Genomic DNA, 25,390 nt, shown 5'->3' with positions numbered 1-25,390 from the left:
CCCATCGGTGTCACTAAAGCGAGCCACGTATGGGATGGCCCTCGGACACCAAACATCCTTGGATGGCTGTGAATGTAATTAATGCCCACAGCTTTTTGCGAGGGCTCTGAAAAAGCTCTGTTCTTTGACCAGGCAAGCAGATTGAGGGAGGAAATTAAACACTGCTGTGTACTCAGAACTGGAGTTGGTAGGAAGCAGTTTTTGTCACTTCTCAATGGCCTGAGTTAGTCATGGGTTTGTAGGTGAAATAAAGGACTGTGCTGCTCTTGGAAGCAGAGCTCTATCTTGAAAAGCCCAGCTAAAATAAACTTCAGTGCCTTGATTCAGGAAGTCTTTTCTGTGCTGCCTTGCCCCTTTGGGTAGCTGTTCTTTTGGTAGCGATCGGGGAGTTTTGGCATAATTCTGCAACAGAGAGCAGGTCTCTGATGAGGTAATAAACGAAGTCTTTTGTTACTGAAGTAACTGATGTCTGAGTCATGGGGGGGTTGTTTTGTTTTGTTTTTTATGATTATGATTATGCTTATGTCAAAACACATCATGACAGCACTTGTTCACTGTACTTCCCCCTACTGTTTTAATAGTAAGGAAGAGTAAAATGCCAAGTGCCGTATGTTTGGCTTTAAGCAGTTTTGTCCAGTTTGCTCACAGCTTTCAGTGAGCACTGAATACTGTTATTATCTCTTCGGTGTTTCCAAATGAACTTCTGCACCCCCCCCAAGTACCCCACAGCTGAGGGTGAGATGCCAAGCACCTCTGTAGCCAGCTAAGCTGGTAATAAAGCATCTGGTGGTTTGGGGTTGTCTGCTCCAGCTTAGCTCCAACTGTAAATCTTTGGCCTTATGAACAGTTCTTGAATGGTATTTACTGTTGTGGTGAAAGTTTGCGCTTGCTCATTTGGTAATAGGAAGCCATTGTTAAATGCAGCTATCTGGAAGGAAGGAGGAATGATGATTGATTTTCACTTTCCTGTTGCAAGTGTTTTGTTTTGTTTTTTTTTAAACAGGAAGCTATTGTGTTATAGAGTTATGTATGCTCTGCTGGGACTCAAAATAGCCCTTTGAAATTTGGCAAAGATAGAGGCGCAATCTTTTGGACAAATTTTAATTTGTTTTTACAGTTTAGAATGAAATTTAGGGGTAGAGACCACACAACCTGACTCTGCACACAGCTTTTGTGTACAGAGATGCTAAATACCCGAAAATGCAGTGTTTCCATAGGCGGAGTTTCTTTTGTATTCACAGGCTGGGGAGCCTCAAATTCCAGAGGCATTACATGAGCAGTTTTAATGAATTAGTGTCTGGTTTTCCTGCAGCAGATGTGACAAGCAGCTTTATAAGCTGCTTCCCATCGATCGCTGTTTTCCAGCTCTTTTGTGTCTTTCTTTTGCTTAGAGAAAAGCAACGAAGAGCTTGGTTTCTACAGTAACTGCTGCCTACATTCTTGCCTGCAGGCCAATTTCTCTCTCAGTTCCTGCAGCCTGTGCAGGGCTACTGTATTGAATTTCTTTAGGGTTTGTGTTTTGTTTTGGTTTGTGTTTTTTTTTTTTTTTTGCCTTCTTGCTGGTTTAAATGTTGTACTGTGTAAGAAGAGAGGAGAACGCAGTGGGAATTTGTGATTTTGAGATATGTATTTTTAACTAATCATAGCACCCTTCCATGTCTGTAGGATAACCTAAATATTTTTGCTACTGATCAGTACCAGTATTTGTGTGGTTGGTATTTAAAGAAAGTGAAAGGCTTGACTGCTAAAGCAAGAACCTTTGAAAATTTGTAAGGCTGCTTGCATTAATGCCTGGTCTGTAGCATAAACGTGTAGGGGAGGGGTGAGATCAACGATAATAGAATCATTTACATTTGCAGCAAAATCTGTTGTGGTTGAACAACTTCAGGATGTGTTGGTTTTTTCAGTCTTGACTCTTAAATGCCCTTCAAGAAACAATTGTGAACATAGGGTTAAAACTGCCTTGTTTCTTACAAAGTTAGCTTTCTCATCAGCAAAGGAGTATGAAGCAGCATTTCAAACAGGAATGTGTGCTCATTACTCAGTTTCTGTTCGCTGTGAGTGGTTTGGGAATGTTCCCGTCGTCGTCATCAATATTCTGTTGTCATAGGATCCGTTTTTGACGCAGACAGGCTTGTTCCAGAGCCTTCTCAAAGTGGGTTAGCACCATTCCTGTAATGACTACCGACAACTTTTCAAACTTCTTACACAGTTGCTGAAACCTGAAGGAAGATGTATGTAAATGAGGTTTCCTGTTGGGGAGCCATTCATTACAGCTAGATCATGTTTCCAGCCTTTGCATAGAATTTGGTAAAACTATAATGTTGGCCAACTTGAATTAAGATGAGGCTAAAGCAATATTTTATCACTTCTGATGATGCATAGGTCTTTGCTTTTGAATTTTAAGACATCTGAGTGGATAGAAAGATCAGGGATTTTTTTTCTTTAGCGCAGTTTTCCTTGGTGGTTTATGGCATCGTGTAGGCGATGGTGGCACACCTGAAAAAAATACACGAATGCTCATGAAAAATATTCAGTGCACAAAATAAAAAGTCTAATTCCTGGTTTAAAAATCTGAGCGTTTCTGTTGTTGTTCTTCATGGTATTGGAGGTTGAGATTGCTGTAGAGCCCTCACATCTACTGTTTGTGGAGGACATGCTTTTCAAGCATCGATCTTTAGTCGACAGAAATCAATTGCAAAGGATACAGAGAATTAAGGGAAGCACACACGAGGCCATGATTCACGCCCCAGAGGAAAGAGTTGCCACTTTTTAAAGAGTGGTTGCTTTTCGGCTAACCTCTAGCAGTGTCCTGACTAGTAATGGCCACAAAGAATTGAATGCAACTTTGTGGTAAATTAACCAAATTGGGAGGTAGCTTAAATCATGGGGGCACCTTTAAATCCTGCCTTTAAATCAAGGAAGCTGGGAGGAGGAATCTATACCAGGACAAGGTGTGTGTGTCCGTGTGTACACGTGTACCTGTAGGAAGTGATGCTGGTTCCTGCTGGGGAAGTTTTTCACCTTGCTGCACAGGGTGGGGTCGACTGCGAGCAGAAAAGCCTCAGAAACTTCCCCTCTAAAAGCTGGTAGAGGAGTCGGGCTTTGTCTTCCTTGAATTTAAATTCTAGAAGTAATTTTTAAAAACTTTTTATCCCCTAATAGTCAATGGGGAAAAATGGATATTGCTTTTCTTCTGTTACGGACAGTTAGGAAAGGTTTATAAATGAGGTTAGAGCTTTTATAAAAGGTTAGAGCTAACCTTCGTGGTAGGAGCACCTGCTGTAGGTGAACAAGTGTCTGTATAAAAAGTTGCCCAATGAAAAGGTTCTCTCTGTTCAAGACAAAAAGAAAGTAATTGTGACCTAATTGGTGTTACAACATGCTGGATCACTGTGCTTCAGTGTATCTGTTACGAAGTTAACCATACTCCCGGCATTTTTCTTATTATAGGAAAATTTTACAGGAATACCTTTTTGTGAACTCCTAGAAAATACTTTGTAAAAGAAATCTCTGAGCCGTTATTTGTGTTTAAAAACTCAAGGAAATCCTTACTATAAAAATTGTGCAAGTTTTTTTAATAACCTGTATTTTATTAGTAATAATAACTTCTTAGTTTTATTTGTTTTCAGGGAGTTTTCAGTGTGACTCTTTGATGGATTTATAATTCTACCTTTACTGTTAGTTTGGAAACCCAGATTTTTAACTGGTGGGTGCTTTACCTTAGAATTTTGACTCCGTTTTAAAGCAGTTCAGTTCAATTTGTGTTATTAATAAGTGTTGTTTCTGTTGCTTCTGTGTAGGTCTAAAGAGGATGATTTTGTTCTGGAAAGTGCGGCAGTGCTGACTTCAATTAATCTGAGTTCAATTAATCATAGACCAAAGTCTTAAAAATAAATTCTGGAAGTGAATAATTTAGTATGCCTGTTCTTGGTGTTGAACCATTGGAAAGCTTTTGGTATAATATTCAGAAGATGAGAAAGCTAGGAAAAGTAATCATTTCTTCTGGAGAACGTAGAAAACACTTTCTCCTTGGCAGTGGAATTACTTTTCTCTGAGCTGACAGGGGTTACTGCTTTCAGGTTTCTCCAAGCGATGAAGTCGCAGCCCTTCTTTACCGATTTGTGAGTGTTTTGCACGTGTCACTTTGAGCTGCGAGAGGAGCCAAGTTCAGCTCTTTCTGCAGAGATTCACCTTTTCTCAGGATGCAAAGGCACAATGCACAGACTCTACAGAGACTGAATTTGTATGTAATTGTGCTTCAACTTGCTGTCTTGTTTTTTTCTCCACTGTATTTATGGCAGTATTTATAAAGACATCTTTTAAGCCTTGCTTATTTAAAAAACTGTTAAAAATAACTGTTAGTTCTAGTTCAATACATAATTAATTTCCTAATAATCTGTTGTGATGGAAATAATAAATGGAGCAGCAAATGGAGAAAAGATGGAATTGGGGACCGTGTTCTTGCATGCTGACATTTGCCCATTAGCAGGAGGCCACACATGTAATTTCCAAATGCCGTGTTCCCATGGATGTTCGAATGCCGCCCGGTTTTGACTTGCTGGTCTTAGATTTCATTTGCAGACGTCACTTAGGACAGCACAAATGAAGCAGAACCCTTGTGTAGCTTTCTGACCTTGCAGGACTGGGCTCAGTGACCTGGGATGCAGGGCAGAGAGCACCCTGAGCAGCTTGCAGGCAGCACCAGGGCAGGGCTGGTGCTCAGAGGGACGGTGGCAGGCTGGAGGGAAGGACGACGGGCACCTTGTGAGGCTCAGCAAAGGCAAAAGCCAAATCCTGCATCTGGGGTGGGTTCGGCTGGGAAATGCCCACCTGGGAGCAGCTCTGCCGAGGAGGAACCGTGGAGATCCTGGCAGAGGGGCAGCCGCACACGTTTCAGCGCTGCGCCCTTGTGATGATGGAGGCTGGCCTCGTGCTGGGCAGTAACTGTGTCTGCTTTGGGGCCCCCAAAAATGCAACGACAGCAAAAAGACAGACTGGAGGGGGTGGTGGAGGGCTGCTGAGGTGCTCTGGGAACCAGCACACGGCATACAAGGAGAGGATCTGGATTCCTTTTGCCTGGAGAAGCCCAGAGGTGAATCTCATTACAGTCTGCCCCTGCCTGAAGTGCAGTTATGGGAAAGATGGGGCAAGGCAGCGCTGAGAGGATCAGAGTCTGAGGATGGATGGCTGTAACAAGTTGCAACTAAAGAGTTATACCCTGACAAACGGGAAAAACCTTTCACCATTAGGGTGGCTAATTACAGGGATGGATTGCCCAACTCCATCTGTTGAATGCTTCAAAATTTGATAAGCCAAGGCCCAGAAAAACCTGATGTAACTTGAAAAGTAGCCCTGCTGTCAGCAGGAGGTTGGTCTAGAGACCTTCAGAAGTCCCTTCCAAACTTAGTTTCTCATTTGTCCTTTGTGAATGATGTAGAAAAGTCTTTGGCTTTTAAAATGCAATTGAGTCAAATATGCACTTGGAACTGTGCATCACAGTATCTCACTGGCAACTTAAGCTTCAAAGTGTGCGCATCTTCTACCAGGAGTATAAATTAAGTAATTGGTCGTGTAGATCGGTTTTATTGGAGCGATGGGGAGAGAGCAGCTAGGACATGGGTCTTAAGTGAGAATTAGGTAGGCAGGAGGCATTGGAGAAGGGGTTAGTTGTGAATCTCCCTTCCCTGGAAGGGAGGCCCTATCTCAAGGTGCGATGGTTTCTGTTTTCCTAGGCTGCTGGTCAAACTGGGGAGGAGAGGGAGGAATGAACAGCATCATATTAGCCTGCTGTATTGTCAAAGGAAGCCTAAGCTGGAGGAAGTCTGGTGGTTCGGGTGGTGTTAATTACCTCAGTTCCTCCTGGAGGTGAGCTACCCTGCTGCCTATGCTTGATATTTAAAGCCTTTGAAGTCAAAAATTGGCAATAAATAAATAAATCTCTCAGATGCTGGCTGGGTTCTTTTTTTCTTACCTTTTAAATGTGAAAGTTTGAGGCTTTCCTTGGCTCTTGGTAAGCAAGGGTTTGGAAACCTTGCATCTTGTTGTTATTCTCGGTCTGTTTAAAACTTAGGGGGATCCTTGAAGTTACTGGAGTTCAGTGGCATTGTCGACGTAAAGGAATTGAACAGGAGTGTTGGGAGTACTATGACGTACGGAGCTATTAGTGTTGAACCCCCATAATCTATTTGAATGGAGAATCTGGAAGTGCTGATAGAAGGACTGCAGGAGAGCGGCTTCTGTCCAATTTCTGCCTTGGTTTTTAAGAGGCAATGAGAATGGACTGATTCAAAGGATACCAAGGCAGTGAGTTTAATTGCAGGGCTTATGGAGGGGGAGGAAATTGAATTCTTGCTTCTGTGTTTTAGCTCCCCAGATGGAGACAGAACATTTCCTCATTTCCAATCAGACAGTAATTTCATACAGGCAGAACTACAGGTGTATAATTAGCTTCTCCCTGCAGTACAGACAGAACTGCTGAGGGAAAGTGAGGAAATATTAGAAATACGGATGTGACAGAACTAGAACTTAAGACAGCCGGCACCCTACAAAGTTGCTAAGCGTTCTCAGTAGAGGTAGTGCCCGGATCAGCAGGTCTCAGTTTTGCTGGGAGCTGTACAGGTAGGAATGGTTTTCTAAGGAATTGTTGGAAATGGCTAGATGCTGCTCATCTGTCCTCCCCGTCTCACCTTTTCCAGTAGTTAACCCAGAAGGAACTTTTCTAAAGAAAATTAGGATCATGAGTTGCATTTTAAGTGTGACACCTTTGCTGCAGTTTCCTAGATCATAAATATCTGCCCTCCTTTTTGATGCTCTGTAGGAAGTACAACACGAGAACTTTTCATAGTAAACACGTGAAATTACTCAAATGTGGGTACTGTGAGTAGTTGTTTGAAATACATACAGTGCAACAGTGGCACATCAGTTAAATAGTCTGTTTGTTTTCTTTGCTTGGATACCTACCACACAAGTGTTTCATCATGTAACTCTTTAGTAACTCTTTAAACACAGATGTTTTGTAAACTTTTTTTTTTTCTGTTGGTCCAGTGGTGGCTCTGTTGATTTCCTACCCTGAATGGCATCAGCCTGTAAAGGAGGAATGGGGGTTAGTTGAGTAAGTGAGCTATAGAGTGACAGTTTGCAGTACTACGCCTTTATTTTTTCAGTTTTATTCTTTTAAAGTGGATTGTGTAGATGAGGTTATTCTATACCAACCGTCGTGTGCTAGCACATCATAAAACTATTGTAAACACTGTAAAGAGTGAGTAAAATTGACTTCAGCTTGCTATAGACTAAATGTTCGAGCAAGTCTCTGCCTCTGGGTGTGCTGTGGGGTTTGTTTAGGCCATGGTTTAATTCAAGAATACGCCCAAACCAACTTGGTTCTGATTTTGGAAGTAAATGCAGTATGTTTGCATTACTGCAAGTTACATAGAAAATCTGTTGGTTAGTAGATGCTTCTTGTTTTTCTTTTTGGCCATATTCCAGGTATTAAAAATATGCTTCTATTAAACACCTGCTTGCAAACATGAATCAATTGACAGATGTGGTATTTGATAACGCGATTCAGGTGCTCACATGTTTGAGCCAGAGTGCAATGTGTAAGCAATGCCTCAGCAACGCTGTCCTTTGACTCAGCGTGTGAAACGTGAACTATAGTAGTGACAGCTTTGGGTTTGGTATTAAAAGTGGATTTGTGGCACTTTTATAACCTATACCTTTTATAACCTATACAGTATCTGCAGTTAGTCAAAGCTTCTCCTTTGGTTTTGTTTTCTTTCCCAAAGCCAGCTGACATTTGGGACCAGCATTTGTCAGCTATGCTTTGGAATCTCTGTTTTAGTCTCATTTATGAGCAATCCTCCCTGTCTTTTTTGCAAAACATGCCCACAGGGCAGATAATACCTGAGGGCAGTGCAGTAGTGTAAGAAGGGAGCTGTTTGTGTGCATACCGATGCGGAACATCGGGATCCTTGTGTGTGTGTATTTCTGGTACGTGTTTAAGCTCTAAGACCCACCTCCTCCCCACCATGCCCGGCACCGGGGTACACCGGCTGGTCCTTATTTGCTGCAGGCCCCAAGGCCCTGAGCCAGTGAATGAGAATTTAAAGTCACGTCCCGTTGCCTCCTGCGTTTCTTTTAGGTTGAAATAAGCTTGGTCTGTAGTAAGTCTGCAGGTATGGACTAGCCTTGTAAAATATGTCAAACAGGTGATTCTGAAGTTTGAGCCTGTCTCTGTCAAAGAAATATTGCTGTTGAGTTTCCCACAGCGATTTTTATTTAATCTTCCTGATTAGGTCTTCAGCAAAAAGGTCCCCTTTGGCTGCCCTCTTCTGGCATAAACTTGGGGAGTGGTGGTGTCATTATTGCTGATGAACTGAAATGTTTGGAAAACGTTTTTAGTAGCCAAACAGCTGAGACCTCTTTCAATGATTGCTGAAACAATACAGGCAGAAAATACTTCTACTGGAAAAAGCACGGTAGTGGTGAGCTGCTCCTGAGGATACTAAATAAAAAATAAAAAAACACACAAATTGGTCCACGACTTTCCCAGTGAAATGCATCTATGTTTTTTTTGGTGTGGATTCTGTTCCTAATTTAGTATGTTGAGCATGTTTCAGAAATAGGTCACCTGTTAAATTCGGACGTAGCCCATACTGAGAAGTAAGAGGGAAGAGGAAGGTCGTTGTTGCTCCTTTCTCTTTTTCCTCACGCTTGGGTGTAGATTGTAGGAAAAAAGAATCATTGCAACGTGTGTGTTACAAGAAATGTAGTAAAAATCAAATGTTTTCTTTGTTTTCTAAACATCCTTTAAGAAACAGAAACCAAAGCATGTGAGAATTAATGTTTTTAAGACTACTCTTCAGCTTAATGTTCCTTCCAATTCTTGCATCATATTCACGTTCAATGTATTTTTTCAGAGAAATGATGGCTTTTGTTTGCAGTCTGTATCTTGCATTCATAGCTACATTTCTTAGGTCTGTTCCAGTATCATAGCTTCCCTCCTTTATAAAACCAGGTCTACACAAAATCACTTTAAAAACATTTTCTGAGGTTTGTTTCTAGGTAGTGTATGACTGGAAAGTCCTCTTCCTCATGTGGAAGAGGTGTGTAAATACAGTCGTGGGATTTAGTGCTGAGTGTAGGCTAGCAGCTTAATTAAGAAAGGAGATAGTAAAGTTATTTGAACTGCGTTTCTGTAAATGCTTTTGTTGAGAGAAAATTAAGTTTCTTGTTTGCTCAACCTGTTTATTTACTCAGAAGTTATAAATAGCCTGTTCCCTTTAATTGGGTTAACTGCTAAATGCTTACACAGAGGGATGAAAAAAGGAAAATGTTCAAAGGTGCATTAATTGCATTTTATTTTCCACCTGTAAAAACAAACAAAAAAACCCACATAGTTAATTTCAATCATATTCCGATTATAATCAGTCTTTAAATTTGGGGGTGCAATACTTGGTGCTATATGAAATTTGAAAGTTTATTGAATTTTGCTTTTAAAATCACCTTTACATAATGGATAGTTGAATGTGGCACTGCAGCAGCTGCATACCCTGAAAATGATCAGAATTAGGACTGCTAGGAGTTTAGTTTAATGTGTTTAAGAGAGAAGAAATCAGAGCTTTTAGTTAGAGCAGTCTATGAAGCTGGTTAGGCCTCAGATTTGCAAACATTTATGCTCCTGGTTAATTTTGATTATCATGGACATACTTGTTGGTTTGCAGCAGCCATTCTTTGACATCACAAAATAATAGCTTTTTGTCTTCAAAATAGTACTTCTTTTAGGGGTAGCTGCAAGATCAGGATGAACCTCAGGAAATTTAGCAATTACAAACTGCCTTTGTTACAGATAATTGTATTTGCTTATATTTCTTTGCAAATTCTAAAGTTATTTACGTGGGGATCTTTTTCTGGTCACATTGATCTTTATGATCGTTAAAATGAAGGTGGATACAGCTAATTATGTAAATAGCATGACTTTTAAATATGGTGATACGTGCAAGTTATGCAAAAAAAACTTACTCTCTGTAAACAACTGGCTTACATATTTGTTTTTCATTTTTCAGCTGTACTTTCAGGTTTCCCAGCACAAACATAAAGATAACATTCACAGCTCTGTCCAATGAAAAGAGAGAAAAACAGGAGGCCCCGGAGTCCCCAGTGAAGCCTGTGCAACCCCAGATCTCTCCCTTAACGATAAACATTCCAGACAACATGGCTCACCTGATCAGTCCTCTCCCTTCTCCCACAGGAACCATCAGGTATTTAAACCCCGTAGATTGAATATAGGGCGATACGTGTTTACAAAATTAAAGCAATTTTCTATTTCATTTTAAATATTTTGCTTTTGCGGTAAAAGTTAAGCTCAGCGTAACCTGCCTTGGAGGAAACTACCACTCTGCTGCCTGTGAAAATAGTTGCATGAGCAGCCTTTAGTATCCCAATGTCATTTGATCAGTGCGTACCAGTTTGCTCAGGATTCTTGCAACAAAGGAACATATGTTTTATTTGCATTCCAGATGATTTAGATTGCTTTTTGCTCTTGAATGCTTATGGGAAGACTTGAGATAAGTCTCAATTATACCATTTTAAACATCCTGATATTCACTGTCCCTCTTGAAGTTTACCAACAGAAAAAATATTTTTTGGTTATCATTAGAGTGTGGAAAATAGACTCATTTCTTACTCCAAAAGCTGATATAGTTTTGATCGGTCATTACTGGAAGTTAACAGAGGATTTACTTAAAATGAAGTGTAACATAAGAGTTCACTGTAGGGAGGTCTTCTGCAAGGGAGGTTAACTTGGGCTTTTTACTTGCTTGTCCTGCTTAATTTGATAATTGTAGCCATTGTTTGATTTGTTATTTGGGATGAAATTCAATTAAACACAAGCTAGCTGTGCTCACAAATTGGTAAAATTAGTTTAAATAGAACTTTGAAAATTCACAGCAGGTTTAGGAGCAAAAATTTCACTTACAGTTATTTTTCAAAACCACACACATGCTTTTGAAGGTTCTTTAACTTCCTTTATCTTCATTTGAGTGAAGGGCTGTTAATGACTGATCTTTAAAAATGTAGATCCTATTAATGAAATATGAATGTAAGGATAATTGACTTCTTTCATACTTGTAACGAAATTGACTTATTTTGTGCTTGTGATCTCAATACAACATTGAGATGTTGTAGTGTTTAATGTGATCTGTATAAATAGTGGAAGCAGAGAGAAAAGGGATCTAGACTTGACTGTATAACAGGTTTGCGTTCTTATTAAAATTCAGGGAAAACATATTTTGCCCAAGAAATGACAGAGCAGCTCATAAATATTTCAGATAATATCACGTATATCACCACAGTCTTTGCCTCACTATGAATTTTGTAATTCTCTTTGGGGCTTTCATGCACCTGTTGAGTACAGTTTATTACAAACAAAAAAAAAATGACAGTTTTGAGTCTATTTTGAGAGCAAAGCATGACAGTTTCTCTTCAAATCATCCTGTTTTATAGAAGACCTGTAAACTTGCTTTGATTATACCATATGTGTCGCTTTGTCAATATATGCTAAAGTGAGCTCAGGAGAAGGATGTTGTCAGTTGATATGTAAAAACACAGAACAGCAGTGACCTATATTTAAAAAATAAAATAAAATTGCATGTTTGGCTCTAATCAAGGATTCTTCCATACAACACAACAAAAATCCAGTCTCCTTTGTATAGCATATCACTGGGGGCAAATTATTAGTGCTGGATTTCCAATGATGTGAAACTCAAATCCAATAATAATTTCTTTAAATATATTGCCCAGTCTGTAGTGCCTGCCATGTTTCTTTACGTACAGAGGGAGATAGCAAGAAACCTTAAGGTCAGACATAAACAAAACTTGGCAGATGTCAGTTTATTAAAGCGTTATTGTGTAAATCCAAATGCTGTTTTCTAGCTTTATTTTTTCTTTGTTTGAAACCAAAGATTCAAGTTAGGTTAAAAATTGTCTTTGGGGATAGTTCTGGGGGCACAGCAGCCTTTGCCATTCTAATTCTTAGTTACGTTTTAGAATTGCTGTGGACTCTGCTGAAATCAGTTGCAATACAAATCTCTGCCAAGTATGTGCCCTTGTAGAGAGCTGACAGTGTTTTTTCAGGGAAGGGCACAGACATTGCCCACTGAGTACCTCTTTCTTGTTGGCAAAATGGAAGTTGTAGAAGGAAAACCATTTTTGTGCAGCTGTAGTTCCTGTGAGGCAGGGGAACAACCATTAGGAAAATGTTCAGTGGAATTAACACAACTTTGGCTTTGTTTTTCTGTGACCGATGGCAAAATGTGAGGTATCCGGATCCACTTCTTTGCTTCAATTGGTAGTTTTACTTTGTAACAGTGTATTTGCTCTGTTGACCTAATACTGAGTGAAATCAGATTAAGTCAGTGCTGAAGCTGCCTATTTATAGAGTTCAGAATTTTTATACACATCTATGTTTGTGTATGTATATGAACACACCTGCAAACAGTTAAAATAATGTTTTAGATTTCAATGAAAATCATTTTTTTCCTCACTGCTTGTTATATTTTCTCAACTGTGCAAAAATACTGCACAGGAGAGGATCTTTTTTGAGCAGACTAAATACAAACATATGGCAGAAATTGCAGGCAAGATGTGTTTCTTGTTTCAAATGAGGGGCTTAATACATAAGCAACCGCTCATATTAAAATGGACCTTTCTGTTGGCAAATCTTACACGAATAAAGTGCAACCTAATAAATCAGTTAATCCTTCTTCCTTTGAGGAGCAAAGCCTGAGCTTCATTTGACAGGTTTCTTCCCGCAGTGATTTTAATTCTCATGGATGAGTTAGAAAGGCTTGGAAAATGGGGGTTTATATTGGAAATACTGACAGGCCTTTAACTGTGCTCTGGAAGTGCTGGTAGTGGCCTTTTCTACAATAAGAGCTTTTTGATTAAATATAATGTGGTGATATACTGTATAACAAAATAGTAGGATCTTCTTTTTATGCTCTACAGTGCTGCAAATTCCTGCCCATCTAGCCCTCGTGGTGCAGGCTCTTCAGGGTACAAAATGAGTCGTGTAATACCATCTGACCTACATTTAATGGCTGACAATTCGCAGTCAGAAAATGACAAGGAAGCATCGGGTGGAGATAGCCCAAAGGTAAGCATTGCTTGAAATCAAAACCATAAATTAAGTCTTAACTGAATGCAATACTTTTGAAATACTAATTTTGTTACCAGAGTATATGCACTAAGTCACAATTCAACTTATTGTGTTTTCCAACTTTTAATTTTTAGGGTTTTGTGATTAGACATGTATTTGACTGTATGTATGTATGATTAGACTGTATTTGTATACAGTTACATATCTGTTTATAGGCGTTTGAAAATTCTTTAATGTTTGTTTCTCCACGTTTTAGTCGTATCTTAAAATCTACTAAACAGAAGAGCACAATTGTTGTAGTTTTTCTGCTTGAAGATTTCAGTTCTCCAAAATTACCTTAAATCAAGTTAATTGTGTTTTGTACCTTTTAATTTATAAAAGGATGTGTACATTTTTAAATTTTATTGACCCAGATTTTCTTTTTCTTCTGTAGGACGACTCTAAACCACCTTACTCCTATGCACAGTTAATAGTACAAGCAATTACAATGGCACCTGATAAGCAGCTTACACTAAATGGAATTTATACGCACATAACTAAAAATTATCCATACTACAGGACAGCAGACAAGGGCTGGCAGGTAAACTTGATTTCTAGAACGTTTTTTGTTGTTTTGAGAAGTGCTGGCAGCTGTACCTGGTCATAAGTCAATTGGTGAGCCTAGCAGCCCTTCGTATATAGGATTTGTTAAATGAGTGTTCACTGAAATTGTCTCTTTTTTTCTGATTGTAACATCTCCAATGAAGTAGGGAATACACCTTGTTTGGTATTTGAAATATCACTTTATTCATGTTATGGTATTCTCTAAACCTGTGGGAGCAATACATACAGACTTCTGGGAGCAAGACAGTTAGCACTGTGGATTTAAGTATATGTATGCTATCCAGGAATGTGGTTATGCTTCGTAACTTATTGCATAAGCATATGTATCGTTATCTCAGGATAAAATTAAGATATTAAATATGACAAGTTCAGGTGTATTTGCAAAGGGGGATCTTGACCGTGCAACACAGTGAAGGAGCAAGCATGTGTTACCTGTTGTTATCTTGCACTACGTGCCTTTTATTTCCATAGTAGCCCACTTGTGAACTTGACTGATTCTGTACTGAGTTAGCCCAAACCCTTCAATTCTGTAGAATGAATTTCTGCTTTCTTTTCCTTTTTAAAGAGACCAGCCCCAGCATTTGCCAGGATGACTAACCGAGTATGAATCAGTCTGGCATAGTCTTTCCAGATCATGTAAAGGTTCAATGCCTTTGCTGCTGTTTTTAGTTTCAGTGAAGGACAGAAGAGCACAATTAGCAGGACTGGCCAGTTCGCCCGTGTAACGTTCAGACTGCCCTGTCGATCACCAAGTATCAGTTTCACAGTGTTGCTCTTAGTACAGTCATGATCTGCAACAGAGGCATGCTCTGGAGTTATTTCAGGGAAATAAAATTTGGAGAGACTGGGGGAGGGGGAAAGCGAGGAAGCGTTAATACGCTGCTTGCTCTACAATAGAAGACTAAAGAGTACATGACCTCTCATGGAGGAATAGATTTTAAATATTAATCACATACTTATTTGTCATAGAGTCTATGTGAAAGTTGAATCATTCTTAACGAGAATTCCAAGGTTAATGGGGAATGTCACTGCTACAAACTTTTGCTTAATGGTTTGGCTAGTGAAGGACTTAACTCTTGTTCTGGCTAGGAAGTACCTAGAAGATTTTTTTTTCCTTTCTCACATAATGTAGAATTCTGGCTGCAGTCATACTAACAGATCTGTTTTAGCAGTAGGATTCTGTTTATGAAATGTTGGTCTGCTTTTTGCTTCCTGTTCCGAAATATGTTGAATATCTGTGTGTATAATGCTTCCTTATGTAAGCATCATGGAACCACGCATACATTGCAACGCACAGTTAAAGAATTCCGTCTTAAAACAGCATATGCATTTAGATGTAGAATGCTTAACAAAGCCAAGATAATAGACACAGCAGACATATGTTCTGGAATAAATAATTAGTACCTGTTCCTAAATCAGTAAATAAAGCTGAAAAAAAAAGCTGAAAATTAGATGCTGTTCAGTGACTAGTCATATCGAACACTGCTGTAACAGTAACAGGTGTACCTCATGTATCAGCGGCTCTGCTAGCTTTTAGCCTTCGAGTATCAGATTATAGTTAAGGTGATTTATCTGATTGATGTTTTAAATAATATTTGAGGCCATATATGCATATTATTCAAACCAGAGAGTATATACGTGTGTATAATGTCCAAATCCTATACCTTAATAGGTACTGTTGAGGTATTTATATCCTTTAGCATATAAAACTCTGATTTTGACTAGAGGACTCTTTGTGAATGTATTTTAGCAGGTACTTGTGAATCTACTCTTTTATTCTAGCATATGGAGAAATAAATACAGTTTATAGACATGTTCTTGGCATCTTTCTAGTTGTGTTTCAATTTTTGGCAACAAAAACCATTTCTGGTTTCATCAGTTTGCATTTAAGAAACCATACATGGTTATCATTTCTTTAAGTTTTCCAAATTTGCCTTCAGGGTCATGAATACATACGTCTAAGAAGGATTTTGAGGAGCTTTTGTTAATGTAAAGCCTTTTCTCCATTTTCCCCTGTTCTCCCACAAGTATGTCAGTATGTATTCTTACACTTACTTTCTTCTGCTTCATTGATAATGTTTTGAAAGATTTTGGGTTGGTGTATTTAAATTAAAAAAGGCATGTGCACAAAGCCAAGCATAGATAGATACTTCAGAGCGTTAGCAGTTTTCTGCATCTTTTTGATCAGGGTTGTGTGTGTTACAGCAAAGTGAGGATAAAGTAATGCGCAAACTAGAGCAGAATGGCAGAGATCTTACTGAAGAGCTGTTTTAGGACCCACTGCCATTTGTTTTTCTAGACAAACTAAATCCTTAGCTCCTCTGTTGAGACAGACTGGACTGTGGGTGAACTCCCAACAATCTAGCTGTATTTCGATCTTGTGTAATTTAACCTTCTCTTTCTGTATTGTGGAACAGTAACAGAGGGGAATCGTGTAAAATCAGAATCAGCATATTCTTTATTTTGCTGGCCCTCGTAGTACAACCTGATATTTTCCTTGACACCTGGGGAAGGGTGGTTTATGAGGACTGCTAATTCTTGATTTTTTTTTTTTTTTTACACTGCATTATGCTCAAGTATTTGTAGTGTTCTAACAGTTTGTTGCAATCACCGTGTTTCACGTTAACGTACTGGTTTTTAACTGTTGGCAAAGATTTGAAAAATGCAAGAGTCCTTCCAGGTTTATGGCACTGCCTTGGCAGTGCTCTGACTCCTGTTGAATTAAGGAATGAAAGAGCTGAACCCCGAGTCTCCTGTAGTACAAACTGCTGCAGTAGGCCACATTCTGACTTGAAAAAGTTATATGAATTCTACATATTTTTTTATGTTCCATAGAATTCAATACGTCACAATCTCTCTCTGAATCGTTATTTCATCAAAGTACCACGTTCCCAGGAAGAACCAGGCAAAGGCTCATTCTGGAGGATAGACCCTGCCTCTGAAAGCAAATTAATAGAGCAGGCTTTTAGGAAAAGGCGGCCTAGGGGAGTACCTTGCTTTAGAACCCCTCTGGGACCACTCTCTTCTAGGTAAGGAAAAACAGATGAACAAAAAGACTATGGCTGTTGTTTAATCTTCAGGCTGATACAGACTTGATAGTTTTGGATACAGTCACAAGTTTAGTAATTTAATTTCATCCAGACTCATTATTTGAATTCTGTGTGATTTAAGAGGAGGCTGCCAAAACACTAGGTTTGTTTTTATTGATTGTTTTTAGTGTTAAAGAACTGACTCAATTTGCATAACTAACTGTCAGATTGTTAATGTAAGCAAGCCTTGCTGTACCTTTGGGTTGTGTTGTTGTTGTTTTTTTTTTTTTTTTTTAACAGAATTATAATTTTAATTTCTAACTGCCATCTACTGCACTTTAAACCAGTCGGCAAATAAAATTATCAAAAACCAGCTACCATTTTGTTGAACTTAGAAATGACAAGTATGCGTCTAGTTTGATAATGTTCAAGCAGAATTTGTGATGGGAAAATACAAGGGTTTTACTTATTCCCTTTGTGAAGTTACGGCCTTTCTGCTGGTGCATTTTTTTTGGCTTGCCCTTTAGACAGATTTGCTCACCATCCTTCTCCACCAGAAATGTTCATGTTTCACAGATTGTGTAGAGAGTCACGTTAAGAAGGCATCCAGCCACTTCTGTTCCATTAACTATACCTGAAGTTTGCTTTTAAATTCTGTTCTTGTTTAACAAAAGCTTTTTAAAAGATCATCAAAACTGCTTTGGGTTGTAACTGTACTTGCCAGAAGGCAGAGGTGCCCTCCTGTGGGCAGTGTGTGTTACAGTCTCTGTAGAGGAAGGTCACTGTCTGTCACAGTTCAGAAGTTAAAACACATCAGCTGCTGCTTTCATTTTTAAATGCAGAAGTGCCCCAGCCTCTCCTAATCACTCTGGAGTGTTGTCTGCGCACTCCAGTGGAGTCCAGACCCCCGAGAGTCTGTCCCGGGAAGGATCTCCAGTCCCAATGGAACCTGAGCCTAGTGCTATCCAGCCAAAACTAGCGGTAATACAAGAAGCACGATTTGCACAGAGTGCCCCAGGTGAGGAATCCTGAAATAAGCATTTGGGGGTTGGAGATGGGAGACGGCTAATACATAATATAAATATATATATATATATATGCACACACTACCAAGATTTCACATGTACACCAAAAATCAGTAAATATTTAAGCCCTTCACATTTAGAGCAATCACTGTAAAGCATGTAAACATAGCAGGTAAATAACTGTTTGCAGACGTGCAGGCTGCATTATCTGTGTGTATCAGAACCCTTAATGGCTTTATTACTAAGCAGGGATTGTGCTTCTGTCCTGTATAGGACTGTCCTGTCTTGCAATAGTTGTCACTTCCTTTGGAAACAACATATTCTTTCTGGTTTAGAAAAATAAATAAATTAACTGGGGGTTACAGAAATAAGCAAATGTCTTGCATACATCTGTGGTCATTTCAATCTTTCAATGCTGGGGATTGAAAGAGTTGCAAGGCTAAAGAGAGAGAACAAATATGCATGATAAGAATTTTCCTTTTTTTAAAAAAAAACAAAACACAAAAGAACAAAAAACAAAAAAGCGAGGGCAAAGTGTGATGGAATACATATCTATTTGTTTAGGTGATACACTTTTGCCATCCGTTTTGTTGGTGATGCACCTACAAAAGTAGCAGTGACCGTTCTGTGACAAAGGCAACCAGTCCTTAGCAGAGACTGTGCATCCCCAGCCTAGGAAGCTGTTAGTTCTGCCACTGCAGAGGTCCTCCACACAGTACATGAAGCACACGTTAGTTCCCATCTACGGAAGGTAGTTTTACCGAATGAATATTAAGCGTAGCTTTGGCAGTACAGTTGCATTTGCAGGGGCATGGCAAAGGGGGCTTTTGCCCAAATGGTTACAGCTTGTACCGAGCTAACCCAGCACTGAATAGCCGTGTGGCATGATCTTCATTGTCCATTTTTATCTTTTGGATCACTCAGGCATTAATGAAGAAGGTTGTTAATCTTATGAGGCTTTAGCATTAAGTTAAGAGAATGACTGGCTTAAATGAAATAATTAAAATTAGCAGTCTAATTTTTGTCTCTTTCTTGATAGGATCACCTCTATCTAGCCAACCAGTTTTAATTACTGTACAACGGCAGCTACCACAAACTATTAAACCCGTCACCTACACTGTTGCAACTCCTGTGACAACATCAACATCCCAGCAGCCTGTAGTTCAGACAGTTCATGTTGTTCACCAGATACCAGCTGTGTCTGTCACAAACGTGACTGGATTAGCACCAGCAAACACTTACACTGTAGCTGGACAGGCAGTAGTCACGCAAGCTGCGATGGTAACCCAGCCCAAGGTAGAACCTCAAGAGAATGGAGACCACAAGGAAGTAAAAGGTGAGAACCTGGGGGGTTAGTTGCTCTGGGAGGTCTTTATACAGAAGGATTATTATTTGAAATTTACTTCTAGATTGAAGTGCAGTACTTGAAATGCATCGTAATTTCTCATGCATCTTGTAGCTGGTAATTAAATGGTATACATCTTCACTGAGGGTTGATGTAGTAAAAGTAAATGATTTTTTATTGCTTTCTTGTTTTTACCAATGTTTTATCATCTGTTTTTCAGTTAAAGTGGAGCCTATACCTGCTATTAGTCATGCTACAATAGGAGCTGCTAGTCGTATCATTCAGACATCTCAGACCACCCCCTTACAGACAGTTACCATAGTGCAACAGGCACCTCTAGGTCAACACCAGCTACCAATAAAAACTGTAACGCAGAACGGAACGCACATAGTACCTATCACCACTGCGATCCAAGGACAGGGCAACGCTGGTATGTATTGTGTCAAGATGTTCTGTTGCTTTGTACAAGTGGTCGCTGCTGAATTTTTGAAATGTTCTCGTGTATTTTGTAGTTGTACTGAAAACTAAGTTGTACAGAAAATTTTGATTACGGCCTTGTATGAGTTTGTTCTCTCCCTCTTGGTAAGAACCAGCATTTCTCTTCGATGATGATTACTTGAAGAGCTATTTATTCTCTTTGTAGTCATTACAGCGATGTATTTAGTGGTGACCAACCTCTCATCATTAAACCCAGGATATAAACAAGTTTTAAAAGAAGTTCCTGTAAGACAATGCCATTAAAATGGTACCTGCTCCCCAGATGATTTGTCAAGAACCAACCAGTAAGAAGGCAGGACAGACTGGCTTTTTGAGCAGTTATCTTTTTCTTCTGTTTTTATTGAACCTGTACAAGAGCAAGGCACTAAAATGAAGGAGAATTCTCCAAGATTTTGAGATTCTCCTTCTGTCTACATACCCTCTTTCCCCTCTCAGATTCAGCGGTCTAACTGGGTAGCAGTACTTTTATCACAATTTTCATTGTTCAGGATTTGTCATAACTTAAACAGATGTATTCAGTTTTGTTTGGTCTGCAGGTGCGTAGAGATTGTTTCAACAGTTTCACTTTGAGATGTTATCTGATGCTGCAGTAGCTTTTTTGTCATAAAGTATGCTTATGGAAATTGATATGAGATAGCCTAAAACTATTTCTACATGTATTTCTGCTGTAAAATCTTAATAATGGAGTGAATTATTTGTTTTGTTTCCTTTTTACTCCTCTTCCATCTCTGACATTGGTTCTCCTACTAAAGTTCAATATTTATAGGTCAGTGTTCTGTCTGCTTCCACTTCATTTCAGTGTAAGTAAAGCAAAAGCAGTTACTGCCAGACCTGATACGCACCTTTTTTGGTCGGAATTGAGCAGAGAGTCACATGAAATATTTTCTGAAGTATTTGTTCTACAAATGCATACTAAATACAAAACAGTTTGCTTACTTGCCCTTGTGATATTCCAGGTATACTCTAGGATAGTTTACTAAGAACAAATATAACAACTTCCGTGTACATTTCACGTTTCAGCTTCTGCAAAGTTGTGGTGCTCAGGAAAGGGAACTTGTGTATGCAAAGCAGGCTGATTGATAATGTTTAGATAAACTTTCTTGAAATGCAGTGAACAAATTAATATGTTGTTAGTATTTTGTATTTGAAATTTAAATGAAACTGACATTTGAATAGTTGGTTTAATAAAGTCAGAGTTGATAGTAAGAAACAGACTCCTGTCAAGTAGAGGGAAAGAACCTTTGGACATCTCAGAAGATCGAGGGGACTGCACTCGCCCATTAATGGTGACTGGTGTACTGTTTTGACCATGTAATGACAAAGATTAAGATCTGGTGTAGCACGTTTGAGCTATGTACGTCTCTGTCAGTATAGTTCAGTTGTGCTCTTGAATCTAATCAGGTCATTTCCCAACCCTTCTTGTAAGGAAAAAGGCAGTGGTCTAACACCGTGGGTAAGTGCCTATCTGTCAAAAAAGTATTGATGCTTGAGTTGTCTGCATCTCCTGGCGGTGTGGATTGCATAGCTTTTGTTTAATAACTCGTGGCTAGAGATGAGTGTGGCGCGGTGCTGCTCTCCTTCCCAGCCAAGCATTCTGCAATGATCCGTAGACATGGCCAGACCTCCTCAAAGGGGATCTTGAATTCCCTTCCCAGTTCTGTCACAAATTACTGTGTAGATTGGCTTTAAATCATTTAATCTTTGTCTGTCTTTAGCTCCGCATTAACAAAATTGAGATACTTTCCCTTTCTCCCACCTTTGTCTGTACCTGTATGGTTGCTGAGTGATTTAGAGCAATGTCTTCCAGGTTTGTACAAAGGTTAAACAAAAGGACCTGAATCTCAACTGAGATTGCTGATACCCACCATAGTACAAAGAAGGGAACTCATCATTTTGATGAAAATGCAAATTTGCTTTCAGTATCATCTGTTTTGACAAGGATTAGGGTGCTGAAATTTCTATTATCTTTTTGCAGCTGCTGCAAGTCCTTTGCATATGTTAGCAACCCATGCGTCCGCATCGGCATCTCTTCCAACAAAGCGCCAGAACGGAGACCAGTCGGAACAGCAGGAACTCAAACGTATCAAAACAGAAGATGGAGAGAGCATAGTCATAGCAGTTAACGTGGACACCCCGTCTGTGGCAGTGAGCGATAAAGGCAGCCAGAACTAGAAACTTAGAGGAGTTTTCTTTTTTCTTTTTTCCTTTTTTTTTTTTAAATAAACTCCATGGTGCCAAAAGGAGACACTTAAATATAACACCTAAAATGTTGGAACATGTTCTCACGCAGTGGGGAAAGGGGCCCTGTGATCAGACTTCAACTTTCAGCACTGAAAAAAAAAAACAAAAACAAAAAACAAACAACACAGGTGGCCTTAAAACTTGGTAATTTAAAGTCAAACTGCAAAACATCTTGTTCCAGAGGCTGTGACCCCCGCTCCTCCCTGCCCCCTACTGAACTGTGTACACTGAGAAATACAGTGTTGGGGAGGGCTGCAGCTTTAAAAAATCTTTATCAGATTATTTTAAGGACTGAGTATCTCAGTGTAACGGCAGCATGATAAGCGCTTAGTGTGAACTGGTTTCAAACGATTGTATATTCCTTAAAGGGAACAGAGGCAAGGAGCCATTTCCTACATCTTGGCAGCTAGCCTTTCATAATGACCTACCCGATGCAGTTGTTGGTAGATATGCAGTATTTTGTTGTTCACATGTGGAATTAGAAATTTTTGAGGTGTATTTTCATTTCTTTGCAAAATAATGGGGTCTTTGACATTTCAAATCACTCCATTTCTACTCCGGAAACTTTGGAATCACACAATACTTTTCATGTGAAATTTTGTTTGGTAAAAAACTGAATGTAGGGTTTTTTTAACCAATGGAATGATTTACTTTTGTCTGTCCTGTTAAAGTTCAGATAAAGCTACTTTATTACATCTGCAAATTTTCATATTTTAGCAGTTGCCTGATAAATTTAATCAAATTTTATTACCATGTGTAGTGATCAAATGCTTCTTCGGGCTTGCATGTAACTGATTAGAAATTACAATGTAAATGAGCCGTTAACTGACGTTAAAGAACTGCTATGAATTTGACCAGAGCTGCACTTATCTGTTTCTCTTTCTGCTACCTTTTGCTGTTTGTTACTTTGTGTTGACTTTGACTGTCCCTGGCATATTTTTCCAGTCTAAAGTAAAACAAGAGTCTCGCTTAATATTGTGTATGTTTAAGATAACAGACTGTTCTTCATTTAGAAAAGATAAAATTCTTTATCACGAGTCCTTTTAAAAAGAAAGTAAAATTATCTTGTCAGAGGTATATTCGATATTTTTAAGCTTAAGCACCCATCCGTAGAAATTAATCTGACCAGTTTCTCCGTAACACTTTTGATGTCATACACTGACCTTTTGGGGTCTCCATTAAGAGTAGCTGTTGTGGTTTTCTAACAGTGGCTACCATATTATTATAATAAAAACAAATTTTTAAGTGTGTGTTCTGCAGTTGAACATTTTAAAATGTATTGGAAATTTCTCACTTTTAATTGTGGTAATAGATTCCACTTTACATTTCAAAATTAAATTTAAACGTAAGGCTGCTGTTCAGTCTTCAATTCACATAATGTCTTATTTCTTCATGCAGTAAGGTGAGTGAAAGCTAGATAGTTGGCTTAATTTCAATCTCATTTTTGTCACTTTCTGTAATAATGATGCATTATTTATATTTCCTTTTCCACTACAAAAGGAAAAAAAATGTATTTTCTTGATGGACTGAACAGTTTGGAGTGGTTTATTTAGGCAGCTTTTGGGAACTATTTACCTAAAGACCAAATATGAGAAATCTGTACAAGTTTTGTGTTCATCCACAAAATGGAACTGTTACAATGTCTCTGCAGATAATACATATTAAAAATCTATGAAAAAAACAACTCTACACAAGCTGAATTTATAACAGGCATTTAAAAAAAGCATAACCTGAAAAAGAAACGTTTCTGTAAAACTGCAAGATTTTCTTTAGAGGTTTTAAAAAATAAAAAAGTAAAGTTTTAACATACTTTTTTTAAGAAAAAAATCCAGTACTAGTAATTTAATTTGGTGTTGAATGAATTGACTAGAATGTGGTTTATTTTCAGAAGTGAGAATCTGTTCACAACTAGGGCTAGGTGAATAATAGTGTATAAGATTTTTTAAATAAAATTAAATTTTATTCAGCAAATTAACTAAGTTGAAATTACTCAACAAGCGTGTTTGAAATATGTATGTATATTTTGGTGGTTAATCCAATTTATGTTGGCAGTGCCAAAGGAAACGGTATCCGCCCAAACAAGCCAAGGTGATGCCTCCTGTCCGATAATGGTAGGCAAGCTGTGAATTGTAACTGCTCGGGTAGAGAGGATGTGAGAACGTGCCTGGGCCCCGTTCTGTAGCATGTTGTTTTTTTGTGCTTTTTGGTGCCCGTGGAATTTGAGAGAAGAACGCACCTTTGTTCTGATGGGTAAACCCTTTGGAAAAGCTGTGCAGCGTGAGGACACTGCTTGGGTTCTTGCATAAACAGCGTGCTCACCCCTGCTTTTGGTGAGACTGAAAAGTGACAGTTTGGGATAATGTCTGGTCTCCCTGACTATCGCAGGCTTCTCTGTCTTATGTGTCAGGCCTTACTGAACTGAGTAGTGGGGTGTTTCAAGCAGCACTGTTCCCTGGTTTGTGTATGTATTTACGTGCTTCCCACTACTGGCACAGTGACAATTGCTGAGTAATACCAAAGGCTGGATGGGACTGCTGTCTCACTGCTGCTCTTGAGGTGGTGCTCCTGACCTTTCCTTGGTTGGTCGTATGTGCTGATCATCCTGGACTCCAGTAGTCAATAGCATCTTTCTTGTGCAAACGGAAAATTTCTTCAGGTGATTCTTGTACATGGAGATTTGACCTCTCTTTACGACTGACGTAACCTGTCCCGTTGTTTGTGTTTTGCGGTGCGTGGTGTTATTTCCTTTTGTGCTCCATCTAGGCTGCCTGTTCAGTGTTCTTTCTGTTTAAAGCTTTCATGTAATCTTTGAAAATGACTGGGTATAAGCAAACAACATGTGATGTTCCAACCAGGGTTTAAGGACAACATCCTGAAATTTAACCCAGATAAATTTTCTTTACAGCTGGACTAATTTTCATTGCCTGTCATTGGGTTTTCTGTTATGTTTAAAAGATTCAGGAAGCTGATCTCATTTTCCTCCCCTTTCCCAGTTTTAACATTAAGACCTAGACATGCATGTACTCCTAGCCACAGAAGTGTTTATCTCCACTGCCAGCATGTCATGTCCTTCTTGCCCGAGGTGTCCCTGTCCTTAAACCACTTGGGTTTTGATGCAGCTGCCTGTTGCGTTGCCCCCAGGTCCCAGCAGGGACAAATTCGAGGTTGGGAAGGAGGCAGCTCAGCACCCTGGGCAGTGACATGTTCTTGCCTTTGGATGCTCAGTTCTGCCTTCGTGCTGCTTCGTTGTTACAGGAGCTGTGGGGTACCTCGGTACATGGCAAAGCAATACAGAGTCTTCAAACAGTGAGAGGGCTGTGGATGGACTGAATCAGAAAGACTGATTCTGTTTGATCAGTGTGTTCTCTCTATTCTGAACTGCTGCCTTGCCTTCCCTCCTACTCCCCGGTTATTCCAGCATAGTACCATATGGTCGCATACCTTTCTATACTGTTTTTCCTTGTGGTGATTTAGGTAAATACCTTGACTG

At 39.2% G+C, this 25,390-nt stretch overlaps 1 protein-coding gene across 4 annotated transcripts in view; it reads left to right on the top strand.

The window, feature by feature from the left end:
• Positions 1-23,875, top strand: part of FOXK2 (forkhead box K2) — a 59,608-nt gene extending 35,733 nt beyond the window's left edge. For 3 of the 4 annotated variants that reach the window (XM_048075890.2, XM_048075891.2, XM_066980142.1), the window contains exons 2-9: positions 10,068-10,262; positions 13,009-13,156; positions 13,593-13,739; positions 16,598-16,791; positions 17,634-17,809; positions 18,856-19,152; positions 19,382-19,591; positions 21,635-23,875. In XM_048075890.2, the coding sequence (XP_047931847.1) occupies positions 10,068-10,262; positions 13,009-13,156; positions 13,593-13,739; positions 16,598-16,791; positions 17,634-17,809; positions 18,856-19,152; positions 19,382-19,591; positions 21,635-21,831 (1,564 nt within the window). In that variant the 3' untranslated portion in view covers positions 21,832-23,875. Of the gene's footprint in view, positions 1-4,190; positions 4,247-10,067; positions 10,263-13,008; positions 13,157-13,592; positions 13,740-16,597; positions 16,792-17,633; positions 17,810-18,855; positions 19,153-19,381; positions 19,592-21,634 lie in introns of those variants that run through there. The other variant, XM_066980143.1, reaches the window with a different exon arrangement.
• Positions 23,876-25,390: the final 1,515 nt, after the last annotated feature.

The sequence above is a fragment of the Anser cygnoides genome, chromosome 19 (assembly GCF_040182565.1).
Source record: "Anser cygnoides isolate HZ-2024a breed goose chromosome 19, Taihu_goose_T2T_genome, whole genome shotgun sequence".
NCBI classification, from domain to species: Eukaryota; Metazoa; Chordata; class Aves; order Anseriformes; family Anatidae; genus Anser; species Anser cygnoides.
This window is presented reverse-complemented; position numbering and strand designations above follow the sequence as displayed.